The sequence below is a fragment of the Ammospiza caudacuta genome, chromosome 5 (genome assembly GCF_027887145.1).
Source record: "Ammospiza caudacuta isolate bAmmCau1 chromosome 5, bAmmCau1.pri, whole genome shotgun sequence".
Taxonomy (NCBI): Eukaryota; Metazoa; Chordata; class Aves; order Passeriformes; family Passerellidae; genus Ammospiza; species Ammospiza caudacuta.
Window position 1 is genome coordinate 17,036,541 of NC_080597.1, and position 18,660 is coordinate 17,055,200.

General features: G+C 40.6%; 1 protein-coding gene across 1 annotated transcript; it reads left to right on the forward strand.

Moving 5' to 3' along the window:
• The first annotated feature begins 1,219 nt into the window (after positions 1-1,219).
• On the forward strand, positions 1,220-18,151 carry LOC131557773 (patatin-like phospholipase domain-containing protein 2). Its single transcript, XM_058805229.1, has 9 exons — positions 1,220-1,442; positions 6,153-6,385; positions 6,745-6,810; positions 9,482-9,691; positions 10,774-10,834; positions 12,918-13,136; positions 13,457-13,589; positions 14,791-14,907; positions 15,990-18,151. Exons 1-9 carry the CDS (start codon positions 1,256-1,258, stop codon positions 16,279-16,281), a joined length of 1,518 nt encoding a protein of 505 aa, XP_058661212.1. The 5' UTR covers positions 1,220-1,255; the 3' UTR covers positions 16,282-18,151.
• The last annotated feature ends 509 nt before the right edge of the window (positions 18,152-18,660 follow it).

Genomic DNA, 18,660 nt, shown 5'->3' on the forward strand with positions numbered 1-18,660 from the left:
TAAAGATTATGAGACCTCCAGAAGTCCACCACTACCTAATAGTTTTGATGCATCAGTCAGCTGGTACTACTGAAATTCTGCTAGATGATGCTGTTCTAGACTTCAGATGGCATTTAGGTGCTTTGCTTGAACTTCTTTCTGTAAAATGCTGGTAGAACACGAACACAGAATTGTTTGCAGATTGAAATTGCAACCTGAAAGCAGATTATTCTATAGTTTGCCTGCTATAAGCCTAGTGTTACTGTCATAATGATTTTTCTTTAAGTTCAGGAATATTAAACAGAGGAGATCATGCGATACCTGCATACGCTGGCCCAGTGGATTCCTTTGAGCCGTGGATAACTGGGGTGATTGCTAAGCCCGCACCTGCCACGGCCGGCAGGGGCTGGGGAAGCGGTGCCGCCTCCCGCTGCCCGCCGTGCCCGGCAGATCCCAGATCCCTCCTTTCCTACCGGCGGATCACAGGGCGCGATCGGCCCGGCCGGCTGCCGGCACCCCAGCTCACCGACCCGGACCCACTGTGCCCCACTCATCCCGGACCCACTGTGCCCCACTGATTCCAGAGCCCACTGTGCCCCACTGATTCCAGACCCCACTGTGCCCTACTGATCCCGGACCCACTGTGCTCCACTGATCCCGGACCCACTGTGCTCCACTGATCCCAGAGCCACTGTGTCCCACTGATTCCAGACCCCACTGTGTCCCACTGATTCCAGACCCCACTGTGCCCCACTGATCCCGGACCCACTCTGACCCCGCACCCCACTACATGTCACGAACCCCGGAGCCCACCGGGCGCCGTGCGGCTTTGGAAGGGCGGCGGGCGGGCCGCGCCCCTCTGGACCGCTTCGCTCGGGGCGGGACTGGGAGGCAGGCAGGGCTAGGGTACCGGCGGAGGCTGCCCGAGGCAAGGGGCCCGAAGGGTCTGGGGGGACCGACGGCTCTGCGGAGAACGGGCGCAACGGGCGACGGGGGGGCCCAGGGCTCGGATCGCACCGCGGATCGCACCGCGCCTACACAGGACAGGGGCGCGAGGAGGTGGGGCCTAATTTGCATCTGCCCTCTGGTTGGCTGAGGGCGCCTTGTGCCACCGAGCGGCGGCTCGGGATTGGCTGCGGCGCGGCCGGCGGCCGGGGCGCGGCCGCCGTGCAACGCTAGGGGCGGCCGTGCCGGGTGCGCTCAGTCGCCGGGCAGCGGCCACCGCTACCGGAGCGCTCCGTCCGCACCGGCCCCAGCGCACGTCCCGCCGGCGACGATGCTGGACCGTGAGGGCGGCTGGAGCGTGTCCTTCGCCGGCTGCGGCTTCCTGGGCGTCTACCACATCGGCGCCGCCACCTGCCTGCAGGAGCGCGCCCCGCACGTCATCCGCGACGCGCGGCACATCTACGGCGCCAGCGCCGGGGCGCTCGCCGGCGCCGTCCTCGTCGGAGGCGGCTCTCTGGGTCAGCGGCGGGGCCGGGGGGAGCGAGGCGAGGCGGGCGGCAGGGGAGGGCCAGGTGCGGCGGACAGGGCCCGGTGCGGCGCGGGAAGGCGGGCGCCGCGCCGGGGTCGGGCCGCGGGGTTCGCCGGGCCGGGCCGGCTCCGATTCTCTGCTTCTCTTTACCCCTAAAACGTGTGCCCGTGGGTGGAATTACATCCGAGCGGGGTCCGTGGCGCAGGGAATGGTGCTGGCGATGCCCGGTCCGATCGCACACTCGCGCAGCCGGAAGGTCGGAGCTCCTCCCGTGCGTGTCCCCCTGAGGGGCTGCTATCGCCGCGCTGTCCAAAGTCCGGGAGTTACCTGGGAGAGCGGGAGGCGGCCGAGCCCTCACACCCTCAGAGCCAGTGGCCAGCCCTGCCATCAGCTGTAAACAAAGTGTTTGCCTTGTTGGGAAATGGAGCATCTGTCTCCCTGCACGTGAAGTGCCGGGCAGCTTTATCTGGCTTCCTCCAAAGCTGCTCCTTTCTGGGGTAAGGCTAAGGGAGTTAAGGTCACGGCTTAGGTTAGCTTTAACGTGCTTTTCTCTCTAATCTGGACACGGTATATGTTGCAAAGGTCGCTTAGGTGTATGGTTAGAAACAGTAGATTGATTAAATTCACTGATTTTAATTGTCATTTAAACAATAGAGGTAATTTGTGTTGTATTTATGCCGGATTAAAGATGTTAGTTTGAAAGAGAATGTAATGTGCTTTTGAAATACACACCTATTTTCTAGCAGTATGAAAAATACACCTTACTTTTGCGTACTTAGGGCTCATGAATATACATTTTTCTAATTAATTGAACTTGATAAAAGCTATCAATATATCGAGGCGTTTAGGAAAAGCAGCAGGATTTAAGAAAATATATGAAATATCTGAAATGGTTTTCTTTCTAAACTAAAGGAATCCACTGAGTAACCCTTGTCTAGTTCATTACTCCATACTGATTGCTTTTTGCTAGCAGCAACCTTGACTAGTTTAGAACTAGAGGATTTTGCCAATTCAGATTTCATCTTAGGAGGAGAACAATGAGTACGTACCTCTTTTGAATTTGGAGAGGTTTGTGGGTTTTGCTGTTAAATTTCCGAGGAAAAACTCCACTGACAGAAACAAGCAGAAATTCTCTGTAAGTACAGGAGAGCAGTGCTTGTCCCTGCTGCTTTAGCTCCTGAGCTCTAGCACATAAGCTTAATTTCTTCAAAGCTTTAGCAGTAAACTTGTGCTGCTTAATTTCATTTTGCTGTAATGTCCAAAGATGACACACTTGAGTTATTATGAGCCTGCTATTAGCTTTTGAAACAAATAATATTTTTCCCCAATAGCTGGTATTTTTAGAACATACCAAGTTTTAAGTCATTGTAAATGATTTGAGAAGGAAGCCGTCTTAAATATTTGAAGCACTCTTGAGCCCAGAAAAAGTATATTGTTTATTTGGCAGTATGACTTAATAACAGCTTTTAAATGGTTTAGCACTTCAATAATTAAGAGTTGTAGATTTCAAACTATTACCTTTCCCAGTTATTACCAATCTCATATGTCAACTGAGATACCTGATTTTCTCAAACTAATAGAATTTGTGTGCGGTCACTGTCCAAGGTAGCAGATTCCATGGGCAAGTGTTTTTCTACTGTGGGAAAAAAACCCAAACAAAGGCATCACTTGCAAAATAACTCAAAACAACCTACATTCTAAAATCTGTGAATTGCTGTAAATTGACAAAACTAATAAGCTACTCCCATGCTTATTCTCTGAGTTTCTAGCTGCTGTGTTTTGTTAGCTTGTGTGGAAGCAGAAGATGGTAAATAAGCTGTAAAGAAACTCTGTTTTACAGTGACAATAAGATATATTTTGTGAGTTTGTATCGTATGCCTCTCTTACTCTGATGTACATTAATGTGCAGTATTTGTGGTTCCTGCAGCTGGAGGTGTTAGCAAGTCCTGTGGTTTTTTATCACAGCTGCATTTTCCTGTGGGTACACAGAGCCCAGCTCTTCCTAGAGGTGAGAGGAACAATGAGAGGCAGCAGGCACAAGCTGGAACCTGGTACATTCAGATGAGGTGTAAGGAAAAGAAAATTGCTGTGAGAGTGGTAAAATAGTAGAACAGCTTCCCAGAGAGGTTGTGGGATCTCCACACTTGGAGATGTTTGGGGTTTGCCAGGACCCAGCCCTGAGCTGGTCTGTGTGCTAGTGCACACAAAACAGGGGGTGCAAATCTGTGAGCAGGGGTTGTGGCTGAAATCTAAGTGCTGATTTAATTTCTTACAGCCTTGCAGCCGGATGTTTTAAGTGAAGGGTTTTCTCTTTGACTCAGATTGCCTGCTGGATAGGTGGGGAGTCTGTGGAACTTCAAACGTGGATAAATACAAACATTCTTCTCATGAATGGAGAAGAAAAGTGTACTTTTATGGACTGACAAAGAGATTTCTCTAATTAAATTTGGGGGAGGTTGGGAAGCTTAGCCATGAGTGTTGTTTTGAGGATGAAGTGCATTCCAGGCTATTCCAAACTGGAATGTTAAAGTTGCACTGCTTGGATCTCCTGGAGATCTGATATTTTGATGGTGCTGTGATCATCCATTCCAGTGAGGCACTTAGAGAGAGCAGATTTAGTGCAGGCTGCAAATACAATGGCAGCTTTTACTCAGTGAAATGAATGAACAGTTAACAAACAATTAAAAATCAGAATGCAGAACTATAACAGGAAACAGTTCCATTTATTAGGAATATTAATTTCTTTAGCTCTCCTGTGTTTCAAAAATAAAACAGATGGACCAAGACCTGTCTAAAATCCCAGTTTGACTTGAGCTCTAGCCCTTAGTCCCTTTTGGAGAAGTTCCTGTTTTGGAATACACCAGCCTAAGAGGTAACTGTATTTTAGTCCTGTTGGAAAGGAAGGGAGAAGGAAAAGAAGTTGGACTACTTTGAAAAGAAGTTGGACTACTACTATTTTGTTGAATTATTAACAAAAAGCTTTCTAAATTTTCAATGTTTAATATCACATACTCTTAGATAGAACTTCTCCTTTTTTGTTTTTTCTTTCTTTTTTTCCTTGATTTGGAGCCCTTCCAGAGTTTAAAATAGGTTTCAATAAACAAAATCTGTCAGCATTTTTTTTGGTTTTTTTTTCCTTATGAGCTACTTTGAGCATAGAAATTCTTGTATTTGAAGACAATGGGTAACTGCTAAATCAAATTGCATGTGTTGGTTTGTATTTTAGAAAAAGCAAGTGACTTGCTTGGTGCATAAGCTTTCCAAAGTATTTATTTTGGAGATGGTAATTATTGCATATGCTCCAAGACTGCTCTTCCTGGCCAGAGTTCTGGTAGTTCAGTATCTCAGGCTCCTACAATGTGGCTATTTTTAGAAAGTTTAGAAGACTGGGCATTGCTAAATAAAAAAAAGAAAAAAAAAAAAAAAGGAGTTGGTAATGAGTATCTGGATGCAGGGAAAATTAGAACTGCTAGAACTGCCTGATTCTGCTTTTGGAAGCAAGTTTGTCACTGGTCAGAATGTGACTTGTGCAGTTTTTTAATTTGTGTGTAAAATGTGTTTTACTAAGATAAACATATATTTAACCATGAACAGTGAGCTGTGTCTAAATTGTTTTCTGTCTTCTGGGGCGGGGTTGGTGTCAGGCTACCTGTGTCAGTGGATCTGTGGCCCAGGATTTCCCTCTGTGAGGATGGAATGAAACAATTGAAGTGGTAAAAACAAAGTGTGTCTGATACCTAAGATTTTGTAGAGATGCTCTTTTGGACATAGACTCTTAGTTGAGAATGATAAATGTTTAGTTAATGCTGTTTGAGAGGGGAATAACATTGTAGAAATGTAATATTTCTGGAAATTAATCTGTGCTCAAAGGCTTAAGCAGAGTTGTTGCCAGTGCAGTGCTCACATTTGAACTGATAAATTTAATTTATCTGTTCTAGCAAACTCAAGCATGTAAGTTCTGAACATATTTTTAGAAGCCTATCACTCAGGCTGATAAGGTGTTACTTTGAGCTTCCCACCCTCTCCTTTACCAAACTGACAAGCAATTTCCTCAAAGTGTGTCCTGGAGAAATGTGACATTGTAAGTTCAAACAAACCATTGCAGGTGGATGAGCTGATCTTCCTCCTGTGACTAAATGTTGAGAAGATTTTAGTGTTCATCAGGGACGGTCCTGTCTTCTGTAGTGGTTTGAAGTTCCCAAACATAGATTTAATTGGAGAAAAGATTGTGTCTGTTACTGTAAAAATGCACCTACCTGGCATTCCTACCAGATCACACTTCATGCTCCCATTAGTGTGTTTATGTATCAATGAGGAAAAATTGTGCCCTGAAACCTTTATTTTGGTTCATCTTTTTTTTTTTTTTTTTTCCCTCAAAAATGCATTACTAGAATGATTAATTCCTAATGCAGGTGTCTCATATGGGTATTTTACACTTAGAATCTACATCTTAATGACATATTAGTAGCTTAATCTTCACCAAGAGATCTTTTTGAAAGTTTAATTTTTTTTTTTTTTTGTCTCTCAGAAAACTCCTAAACTCATTAACTCTCCATGTTGGAGAGTTACTTAATCTGTTAAAAAGCTCTTGCATTTTCATTCTAGTACTAAGAGAGATAAGTTGGAGCTCTAGATATGCTTTATTAGGCCAAATGTGCGTTGTGTTTCTGCTGTTAAATGCAATGTATTTTCTTTCCAGCTCAGGCTTGTGCAGATGTTCTGGCATTAGCCAAAGAAGCTAGAAAGCGAAATCTGGGTCCTCTTCATCCTTCCTTTAATGTGATAAAGATAATAAGAGATGGGCTGATGAGAAATCTTCCAGAAAACACGCACCAGTTGTCATCAGGCAGACTGTGTATTTCACTAACCAGAGTATCAGATGGCAAGAATGCCTTGATATCTAATTTTAACTCTAAAGAAGAAGTTATACAGGTATGTTTCTTTTTGGCAACTTTTAGAAACTTCTATACTTATTTAATTCTATACTTACTTTAGAAACTTCTTTCTGCTTTAAGCATTTTAGATATTCTTACTCTGACAGTGTTTTAAAGAGGAATTCAAGCATTTTTAAAGCAGATTCCTGTACTGCTTTTCCCAGTCATTGTGTCTGTGAACTGTTTTAGGGAGGAGGTGCAAGGGATCAGTCATAAAAAAGGAAAAATGCCTTAAAAGTGTAGTGGATCTAATGAAACTATAGTCTTAGCGAATAAGAACTTATTTTATAAAGATAAATGTTTGTGTCAGTAATGGAACAGTTAACATTTAATTTTTATGGTCTCATTTTCTTACAGGCTTTAATCTGTAGTTCATTTGTCCCTATTTATTGTGGTCTCATTCCACCATCGTTTAGAGGTGTGGTAAGTCTCTATTGTTAAGATCTAAAAATAGTTCTAGCTATTCTAAAAATATTAAGAATGCATGTGGGGCTTTTTGTTATCCTACTGTAAAGTAAATGACTTCATCATTGCTTCTAGTTTTGTAGCTGTAACAACTTTCCAAAAAAAGACAGGAACACTGAATGTGTGGAAGATATTACATGTATTTTAACACACTTATTGTCTCTCTGTCCCTCCTCTGCCCCGTAAAATTCATTAATAAAAGAAAAAGATATAATACAACGAATATGTAACCTATGGATCAATATTTATTGAAGGAAGTGATGCTCTTTCACCTGCACAAATTTACAGGAAGAGTCACCTAAAACTTTTGAAAAAAATGTCTCGTAATATAGTTTATTGTGTATCTTCCTGTTCTGCCTGTAGGGATATCTGCGTTACTACTGGAATAAAAGTTCTGTGTTCAGTTAGGTGCAGACAAAGCTTTCCATTGCCTTCTGGCATTTGTATTCAGTGTAAGAAAGCTTACTTTTTAGAGGTAAAATATCAGGATATTAGTATGTTCTATTGCTTCCCAGGAACTGCTGGTTCCAAAGCCTCTTAATACTTCATGGCTGTACTGGGCTCTCTACAGTCCCCTTGTTTAAGAGACAAAAACTGCAGGAAAGTTGGCATGGTTTGTTGTAGGTGTTATAATTACAGGTCTGGAAGCAGATCTGCATTTCAAATCAAGGCAGTGACATCGGTGCCTTTTTGTTACCCTGTTCTATTCCCTTACATTTGCTTTCTCTCCAACTCTGGTGCTCTTTGCACAAGGAGAAGTGAAGGAAGAAAGAAAACTTTAAATGTCTTTGATTACACACTGTTCTCAAGGCAATTTGCAAGTATTAAAAGGTCAATAATGGATGTAAAATGTTTTTGTGGGGTTTTTTTCCTTCATGCTGAAATTTAAGCAAAAGTGATTAGAACTGTATAGGGATTTTCTTTATCTGTACTTCTAAACCTTGTATGTCTCCTTAAACTCTTCCAGATTAAAGGTGTTATGAAAACAGGACGTTGGACTACATCCAGGGTTTAGGTGGATCCAGGCTAATCTGGCTGTTCAGTTCTTGTCACCAGACAACAATGTTATTTTAAAAGGCTTAGTTCAGAGTACAAAAACATACAAGGGATGCTTTATTTGGCCATATTTTGAGGAAAGGAAGGCATAATTCTATTATTTTAATCTTTGCAATTCTTTTTAGACTATTTTAATGCTTAGGAGGCAATTTTTTATGTAACTTGGTAAGAATACCACAGTTACCTGTGCTTGGCATGACTCCTATAGGCTTAAGCACAACAGGATGTCAAAAATGTAAACTTTGGGGCATTTTGCTGTTTACTGCTTGGGATTCCTGCCTATATACTGTAAAACAAAGGCTTAAGGATAACATTTAAAAGGGGTATCTAACTGCCAATTCAAAAGCTTTTGTGTGTGGTGGCTTTCATTCGTTTTTTTACTCTTTCAAACACAGCAGTGGTTTTAGATTTAAAAAATGACTTGGAGGAACAGCTGAGCAAGTACTCCAAATCATGAAAATCATTTAGATCAGTAGAACAGTGACTCAGATATGTACTTCCTACTTCTACCTTTTAATAATTTTCATGAGAAGGGTCCTCCTTTGCCAGACCTGTTGTATTTTATTTATGTCACAAAGGACTTGGGGATTTCACTTGTACTTTAGTGATTGCATTACACACCTAAAGTTTGGCAGTAGCTGCATGCTGCTGGGTCCAGAGGGTATCCTGGGAAGCTGACAGGCCAAGAGCTGCCCTCTTCCTCATTCCTCATGTGTTTCTGAGAAATTCCTAATGTGTTTCTCAGAATGGTCAGGGCCTGAGTATCAGGGGAGCTGAAACTGATAATCCAGGTTGCTCCTGCAAATCAGTGCTCTGTTACATTTATGTTTGACAAGGACCTATAGTTTTGGGTTGCTGCCCTTTTAGGAAGGAGGACAGTGCAGCCTCTGAACCAGCAAAGCTGGTGGTGTGGGAGCAAACCAGTTCCCTGTGGCCCACTGGAACCTGGCTGCTGCGAGTGAATGGAGGGGGCTGTCTGTACCACTGCAGCTGCTGCACTAGACAGTAGTTACCCCAAAACAGAGCACTTTGGGGCTTGGATCTTAAAATGTCTGAGGTGGTGATGTATTAAAACTACAGAAATGAGTGATTCAGTGTGAAGGAGACAAAAGCATAACCTGAAACTTGCACATGAAGCACAACAGGTGTCTGTGACTTGGCAATGTTTCTGAAGCACTGTCCCATTTTTACTCACACTTTGCTTACGTCCAAATTTTTTTTTATGCTTTTCTATCAAATTCTAATTATGAAGAGTACTTTCAAGTCAGAATGGTTTAGTATCTTGGAACTTGAACTTTGAAGCATGGAGCTGCTTCTCTCTGCGAGTTGTGTAGGATTATCATCTTTAAAAAACATACTGAAAAATCCCAAAGGGAATATGCTTGCACTGCCTGTGGAACTATAGGTAGGAATGTTTATTTGCTTTAGAGAACAGATCATGCCACTCAAAATGTTTAGCTTGGGGGCACCAGGCTGAAGCTAGAGCCTTAAGTGCTGTTTCATTGTTGCATGGGGGACTGATGCTCTGACATTGCCAGCCCTTGAGATGTGTTGTTTCTGCTCCTTTTTGTAGCGCTACGTGGACGGCGGAATCAGTGACAACTTGCCTCACTATGAGTGTAAGAACACCATCACAGTGTCCCCTTTTGCTGGGGAGTGTGACATCTGTCCCAAGGGCAAGTCAGCCAACTTCCATGAGATGAATGTGACCAACACCAGCATCCAGTTCAGCCTGGGCAACCTTTACCGCTTAACACAGGCACTCTTTCCACCTGAGCCCAAGGTCAGCCCCTGCCTTCCTTTGCTTCATCTCTCCACATGAAAGCTTTTGCAGAAAGTTGCAGCGTCTTAGCTTTTCATCCAGTCACATAAACTTCTCTGTGGATGTATCTTGTTTCTATTATTTCATGTTTTGTCTATGTCCTCCTTGGTTTTAGTCTCTCTCAGACTAAAAATGCATATCCAGCTACTGGCTTTCAGTATTTATTTGGGAATTGTCACAGGATTCTATCATAAAATCAACACTGGGAAATGAACTACTGTCAGTTTGTAGTCCTTAAATGTTTGCCTGCTAAGAAATTAGAAGTTCTAAAGTTTCATGGTTTTGTAAAGATCTTAAATAATACTTGTCACAGGCAAGTTGCCTTTAAACTTTGCTTATTGCTGTTCGTTGCAGAGCTGAAGAGAGAAATGCTCTTGAATTGCTGTTGTGAAAATTGGAAAAATTACAAAATAAAACCGGACCTTTTCAACTGGCTTGGGATATAGTACAGCAAAGAAGTGATTTTTCTGACTGCTGCAGATATATTTAAACTGCACGCTTTTTGACCACTTCAAGACAAATTCTAAATTCTGCTTATGCAGGCTTTATTTTTTTTTTTTCTCCTACTAGTACCCTTGTGTATGTGAGCTGGTATTGCATTTGGTAAAAGATATTTTCATAGCAAAGATAAGTCTGAGCCTGAGCATCAGAATTGCACAGCTAATTTTTCAAAGCTTTGGGAAGTAAGAAGCACTGGGAGGGAATGAGGGGAATTGACACACTTCAAATACCCTGTTTCGTTGCTGCTAGCAGCTTCTGAAGAGCTAATCAAGGAAACGAGAGGGAAGTCTTCCAAACTGTGGGAATGCCATCATTCCGTGCATCTTTAACAGCTGAAAGTTAAGTTAATGTACATGATCACTTATTCATCATCACAGTAGCCATATTAACCTGAATCTGCTGGATTCCAGCAATTGTTAAGGTAGCTTTTTTTTTCTTACAATAGTGGAAGGTGGAGGAAAGTGGCTCTTTATTCTGCAAACTGTTGATCTGAAGTTGAAATTTCTTTTTATTTGTCTGACTCATTTACTCTATATTTCCAGGTGCTCGGAGAGATCTGTGAGCAGGGATATTTGGATGCTCTTAAATTCTTGAAGGAGAATGGTATGTTAAACTTTCAGATAATTACTGATTATATGGTCTTAACCTAAGTTTAAAAAACAAACAAAAAAACCCCCCAGATCAAAACAAACAAAAAGAGTGAGAGGGTTGTGTGTAGCTAAGAAGGGGATCGGTCTTTGAGAATTTTAGAAGGAACTTGATAGTTTTATTCTTGTAGAAATGCAACAGTTATAGTTCACCTGAGGTGAACTGTGCCACACAAAAATTGAACGTTCAGAGTTTTGTCAAATCTGTGTGAAGTAAATGTTAAGTGAAATTTCCAAAGAATTCCAGTTCTAGGCAAATCATATTATTACTTGGCTTTATCTTAATTGTGCAGGATGGGTATAGGCTACTGCTTCCCACTCCTCTGAAACCTGTACCTTCTATTACCTCCACTCTGCTGTCATCCAAGTGATTTTCTGGTAGTCCAGAAGTGGGAGCTGGCTAACAACAATAAAAACTCAGTTACGGACAAACCCTGTGGGTGAGACAAGACTTTAGAAGATGACAACTTATAATGGAGCAGTTGTTGACACCCAGATAAGTTTAGGAAGAAGAATTACGAGTTCTGCTACTCTACTCCTAGAATTCTAATAACATGTTTTATATTGATAAATATTGTTGCTCTGCAAGCTTTGAGACAAACAAGTTGAAAACAGTAACTTGATATTAGGATGAAGTTAGCCATGTGTTAAATGTGCCTGGGCCCTGTAGTCTTTGGATGCAGAAGCAAATTGGTACTGGGTCAGATCACAGCTGCAGGATGTGAGCAGTCATTGATGTACTCTGCTGATACCTAGTTACTGAATATCCAAGTTGTCTTGAAACAATTCTCTTCACTGAAGAACCTCACAGTTCTGCTTAAGAGCTTGATTTTCTATAATGTTATTATTATGTTTTATTATTATTTAATGAGAAAGTCTTGCATTGTAGCTTTTACAACATGATAAAAAGCACAAACTCTACAAAGAGCCTCTGGTTTGAGGTTGTCTGTGCTGAGCTGGGTTCTGTTGCTGTCCTGCACCCACAGGTGTCCTGTAGGCAAGTTTCCATCTGACACTAATATCTGTCGTTCTTTGCAGTTCTTCCTTGGTCTCTCTGCCCCATCTTCTCTCTGTATTGCACTATTGTCCTCCTTTTCACACTGCTAATCCTGTGATCAACTTTGTTTTTATTCTGTCACAGGGTTGTTTTGCGTCGAGCTTAATCAATGATAATTATAACCCTTCCAAGGTCATTCATTATGCATCACCTTTCTTATTATTTCAGCTGTAGGAATTAATTCCCCCCTCCCCATCTGTGACACTTCAAATATTTTCCTTTGCTAAATTCACTGTATATTCTTTTGACACTTGTCTTTTACTAGTACTTGCAGTTAGGATATAGGTTCTGTTGTATGCAGGTGTAGATTCTATTCAAATTTGGTAATCTCGTTTCATATGGAATTTTAAAATTGTTTTCTGGAAATCAAATGTAAATAAAATTCTTGTGTTTTTCTCTTTGTATTTGTGATCCAGTGCTTGTTTCTAAGATAGTTATCAGTGCTATTTCTTAATTGGCACCAGTTTTGCAATGCAACTCATTTTGATTTAGATCTGTTCTTTGGATACAATTGGAAAAAATATTGTAACCTAGTTGCTTTCCTTTTCAACCCTTTTGTAGCAATGCCTCAAAGTACTCATGTGATACTTGGCATGTCAAATTTCCCAAATATATGATGTGTTTTAGGTGTTTTCTTTCAAATACATATTAAATCAGCTTTCCTTCTCTCCTTTAAATCCTTTGCTTTCTTGCAGGAACACAATTTTGGTAAATGACTGTGTGTTTCCAGGGCAGTTTCACTTAATTGGCCACTTTTTTCCTTCTCTTTAGAACCTGTTTTAAAGTAAGATCTAAACCTTCAGAAGAGCCATCACTGTGATTAAACATTTGTGGGATCCTAAGAGCCAGATGCATTTGACATGGGGTAGATGATGGTGTTCCCTCAGGATAGATCTTTGCTCAGACACACAGACTTCAGGTGCTGTACAGGTACTCAGGAGACTGTGGATCAAACCTAAGTGAAAGCTCTTGACTCTTTCAGGTATTCTGAATGACTCAATTTATATCCACTTGTCCTTCACAAAAAAAAACCCCCATGAGGCTGCACAACAACACCTTGACCATGTGAAGAGAAGAAAATTGACAGAAAATAACGGAGTAGAAACTTTGAAAATGACCAGCTTAAACGACCAGCTAAAGCAAAACCCATGGCCTTTGGAGAAGAGCATATTTGAGAGTCTACCTCCCAGACTTCGTAAAGGTGCATGCTTCAGGCTGTTTCCTCTAACTCTGAGTGGCAAACTTTGACCTTTTTTTTTTTCTTTTTTTTACATTAATTCCTAGATTTATTGCTTAGAAGTTCTGGATAGTGTGTTTTGTCCCTGTGCCATGAGTCTGTGTTCCCATATTTTAAAATATCATAGACAAAGTTTATGGTCAGAGATTAATTCTTTCATTATCTAACTGAACTTTATTCAGTAACAGTTGATAATGTTGACTGGATATTACAAAATTCTGTGAAAATTATTGAAACTGTTTCAGATAGTAAGTAACATCTTTTCCCTAATAATTGTTCTTAAGCACTTCAGGAAGCTTGTAAAGAACAGAATGGGTTCTATGCTCAGTTCTCTAAGCTGTTCCCCATGCGGGTGATATCCTACCTGATGCTGCCCTACACGCTCCCAGTGGAGTCTGCTTACTCGGTCGCTTTACGGTAAGGAACTTGTGAAGAGCTCTTCTAGAATTATCATCATTTTGGAAATGTGCTCATTGAGAGCTTGTTCAGTGTTGGAGGCATTCTGGGATGCAATAATTCAAATGGTAACTGTCAAAATACCTATTATTTCTACCTATGTCATGCATCCTAAAGCCTATATAATCCAAGACTAGATAAATAAACATATTAAGAAGCTTCTTAAATTATATACTCGTATTACTAATAGCTACCTTGTAATTGCTCAAAAGAAGCAGCCTTAGTTGTGCTTTCCAGGAATACATTCTTTACTATATTCTGCAGGGGTATCTGAACTCTCTCCACATTTCTCTTGTGCTTCTTTCTGAAGTCTGGAGTGAAATCCACTGTTTACTCACCATATAAATTCTCTTACCAGTTTTGTTTAGGTTGACTGAAAGTTGTGCTCTTGAAGTAGGGCTTAATTTGATAAGTTTCAATTCTTGTCAAGGAGAAGTTATGCTCAATTCACTGTGAATTCTAATCTTTGTGCTTGCTTAAGGGAATTCCAGTCCTTGAGCAGCAGATGTCATGACTATTTTTAGAAAATCTTGAAAAAATAGTTCTGGTAATCAAATCATATAGAACTCCAGTGAAGTATTTTGTTTCTGTGCCACTGAATGTGGCACTTCCATGCCATTTTTGGTGGATGGGGAGGCAGCAAGTTTCTCCAGATGTCTCTGTGGGGTTTTCCTCCTTGTCCCACGCTGATGTTCCTGACTCCTGTTAAGGGGTATCGTAAAGAAAAAAGTACAATTGGTACATTATTCTTGTTCTGCCTTCTCTTTGTTCTTCCATTATGCTTTTCTTTTGTTCTTCCTCTTCTACCTTGCTGTAAAGTGAGCAGAAAGTTCCTACCACAAAGGCCTTGGAGACAGGAATATTATGCAGGATTCCTGTGCTGGTCACAGGGTGTGGAATGCACACACTGGTCAGCCACTGAGAGATGCAGTGATTTGTAGTGCCCCTACACTTTCTTTCTTACACTTTGTAAGCTTTCTTAGCTTGTAGAAGAGAATTAAAAGGGTTAGGAGGGAATTCAGGGAGAAGAAATGGACACCTTGCTTAGGGGAGTTGGTTTGGAGAGAAAAAAGCTTGTTTTGGATGTGGGACAGGGTGTATAAAAACATAACTGAGATTAAGTCTCCTGCTTACAAAAGCTGTGTTTTGGTTTTGCCTGCAGGTTGGTGAACTGGTTTCCTGACATGCCTGCTGACGTTCGATGGATGCAGGAGCAGCTTTTTCGGATTGCTGCCACAGTTTATGCCCAGGCTAAAAGCAAGCTGTTCTGTACAGCCAGGTAAAGTGCAGTGCTGCTGCATGCAAATGATGCAGTTTTAGAAATTCTCTATTTTTTAAATCAGTTAAAGTCTTTTCTTGAATAAGAAAATCCAACACTAGTTGGCTTTTGAGGCATCTCACCAAGCAAAATGTAGCTCTTGGTATATATTTGCTATTCATCCTACTGTCCTCTCCTCAGTTACTTGATAGTACATGTAATCCAGTGTCTTTTCTTCCTTCTTAGTGATATTTCTGGTTCCTTTCCGCAATATCTATAGGATGAATATTAGGAAAAAAAATTTCATGGAAAGAGTCATAAAGTTCTGGAATGGTCTGCCCGGGGAGGTGGTGGAGTCCCCATCCCTGGATGTGTTTATTAAAAGACTGGATGTGGCACTCGGTGCCATGTTTTAGTTGAGGTGTTAGGGCATGGATTCGACTCAGTGATCTTGAAGGTCTCTTCCAACCTAGTCATTCTGTGAATAAATTTGGAGATTGCCACCTTCCTGCTTTTACCCTTATTTAGCAGTCTCTCATATTCCAGTTTTACCAATCCTGAATCTCTTAATCTGAGACAGGCTTTGGGAAGACACAGAATCACAAGTTTGTCTCAGAAATAACTTCTGAGAGAGGTTCTTTGCTCACTGCATCACGAATAAACAGAAACGCGGTTTTCCTTGTGGAAAAGCAGCTCAAGCAGTGTTGAAGTGTCTGTGTATGGCAAGTTGAGGTATTTTTGTTTGTGAGAGGGATTATGGCATGTTGTTTTGTTGGGTTTTTGTTGTTTGGAGTTGTTTTTTTCTTTCCCAAAAGCACTGCAAGAGAGAAGAGAAAACTTTAAAATAAAATACGGTGTTCTTGGCTAAAACTTCAGTTTCCTGTTTCTCAAATTGGAAAAGGCTAACCTGGTGATTCAAGTGCTGGTTTAGTGTAGATAAGTTCTGTTCCAGTTGTTCAGGTTAGTGATTACAAGCTGATTGTAAAGTGGAATGCAGAGATAGCCTTTGGGAAGGTAAATGACTGTATTTGCTATTTGTAAACATGACAAAAATGCCATTGAAACACTAATAATCTCCTTTTCCTTCCTTATTTTTTAAACAGGAAAGACAATTATGCATCACTAAGAAAATGTCAGACTGTCCCATCTACTGTGGAATTTCATTCTTCATACTGCCACCTTAAAATGCCTCACTCTGCTGCACACATTGAGAGCTGGCTCTGGGAATCTTCATGCTTCATGCAGTCAGCTATGAAAAATGCTCCTGCTGATATCCAGGAGCAGTCTGACTTAAAGTCCTATCCTAATTTCCTCCCAAATCCTGATGAATCTGCATTGGAAATAGATGTTGACTCTTCCTCAGAGACAAGTTTCCAAACTGCTCCAGAGTATTAGTAGGGAAGTACATCCCACAGTTTCCAAAATTGAAATTGGGGAGAGAAAATTAAAACCTAGACTAGGGATCACTTTGTTTGTTGCCAATAAGTCTTGGAAAATTACTTGTTTACAGCTTCCTGACAAATCTGCCTTGGGACTCTTACTGTTTTAAGGATTATAAAAACAGTGGCTGCTATACTAAGTAACAGATTATAGCTCTGTCGAAGCACCAGCTCAATCAGCTCTACTAAGACTTGTAGTTAAACAGTGTCTCTCTGGAAATAAATATTTTTAAAAATTCCTTCCAGCATAAAAATGTAAATTCTGTAAACAGGTTGTTAGACAAATAGGCATATATAACAGAACGTTTTTTAAAATGGAACAATATTGTGTGTTAGGATTACTTTTATAGCACTTAAATGAAACTGGAATTTTTACTCCCTGAAGAGGAATACACAAGTGAGTTTCTTAGTGGCCTCCAGTGTCCATTTGCCTTATATTTAAACATACTGTTGTGTTTATGGAAAATTGTCTGCAGAGGATAATGTAGGAACAATATTATTCTAGGTTGTTGTATGTACTCTGCAGTTCCTATTACCTTTTCTCTGTGTCTCTTTCTCTCCTGAAATACTTCAGGCAAAAATGGCATGAGAAATGGGACACCTTCCCCTGAAGTATAAACAAGTACACTTTCAGTGACTTCAGAGGACTTTTTTTTTTTTTTTGGAACTTAACATAAAGGCTTAATACTTGATCAAGTATTGAAAAGTAGGTAAAATAGTAACTGTGGTTAGTAGCAAGCAGTATGTGGAGAAGGTGTTAAACTTTACAGAAGATCTTAACAAAAATCAATTTATAGCAAGTGGTGAATCATGTTTAGGTTGTCTCTCTAATTGTTGCCCCATTGTTTTGGGGGTATTTTTCCCCTCCAGTTTCAGAGATTTTTCTTTCCTTCTTTCACTTACCTGTTGCTAAAGGAAGAAAAAGAAAGGTGTCCTTCCTATCTCAGGTAGGTAAGACGACCCAAAGGAAGTTCCCCAAGACTGTCAGGCACAGCAAAAGTGTAAGGCTTGGTGGAAGTATCAATATTCAGGGAGCTCTGCAGAGGTCTCAAATCATAGGTAGAAAATTTAGCCAAATCATACCTCTATTGAGAAATGGCAGCTTAAACCATTTCCACTACAAAGGTTCTGCTTGACTTTAACAAAGACAATGCATTAGTGGATGAGAGCATCTGGGAAGGAAAGTAATGTTAGGATTAATTGCTGTTCTCATGGCTTATCAGGTCTTGTACAATTTTTGAGTAGAAGGAAACAATAATGGCTTTAAAGTTGATTTGCACATGTGTTTGGGGGAGCCTTTCAATCGAGAGGGAATTCTGTACAACCCAGGGAAGAGCTGCTTGAGGACCTCTTGTTCAGAGAAAGGGGTTGGATTGTGATGGTCAGGAGCTGGGATATGGGAGTGTGAGCTTTGGGCAAAATGTAGCACTTGAATTGGGGCTGCCTTTCAAACAGTGTCTCAGTTGTGATTTCCCTAAGCTTAGAATGCTGCATTTTACAATATTCAAATGGATTTTAGGTTGGGAATGAAGTGCTGAGCTCTCTATTTCTGTACTCTACAAGGCTGGTGCTACTTTACTTCGACTCTTCTGATCATTTTTTGGGTGTATATATCATCAGACTTGCAAGAAAAAATGTTGGAATTGTTACTCTAACTACAATTAAAATATATAAGATCTGTTTTATATTGTCTTCATTCATTAGTTTACCAGTTTGTTTTAGAATTAAATCAGGAATGCCAAGTTTTGCTTCTGTTCTTTGTTGGAATACTTCTATTAACTACATTTAAATCAACTACTTCTACTGTTGGGCACAGCTCCCATTTTGTCTCCTTTTTCTAAAATAAAAACACAATCTCTGTTACTATGGTCTCTGAGCTTTCTTGAGTGTAATTCACCCTAGTGCAAGTTAAATGTCATTGATGGCTCTGAGGTGTTTTTTTTAAGAGTACTACTCTGAAGTTTGAGAGATGCTTGTGCATACTCTGGCTGGATCTGAATGTCACCTCACCCTAAAGTTTTGTGGGGTTTTTTGTCTTTTCTGGGGTTTTGATGGGATTTTTTTGCTTTCTGCAACCAGTTATTTTACAAATACTTTGTTGCATTTAAACAAATAATTAAAAACCAGAGAAAGTTGGGTGTGAAAGGAGAAAAAAAGGGTGTGTTGTTTCTGAGCTAAAACTAACTTAGAAGATAACTAAATATAAATAAGATAATAAAAAACTATTAAATAATTTGTTCCATTGATAATAGATGTGCTAAAATATTTATTTACATTTAATATAGATATTTTTAAACATAAATATATAATAACTATATTATCTATAAATACATAA

Coding starts and splice junctions, on each gene's coding strand:
- LOC131557773 (XM_058805229.1), top strand. CDS start 1,256: ATGCTGGACCGTGAGGGCGGCTGGAGCGTGTCCTTCGCCGGCTGCGGC. Junction 6,386..6,744: donor CTAAAGAAGAAGTTATACAG/GTATGTTTCTTT, acceptor ATTTTCTTACAG/GCTTTAATCTGTAGTTCATT. Junction 14,908..15,989: donor AAGCTGTTCTGTACAGCCAG/GTAAAGTGCAGT, acceptor TTTTTTAAACAG/GAAAGACAATTATGCATCAC.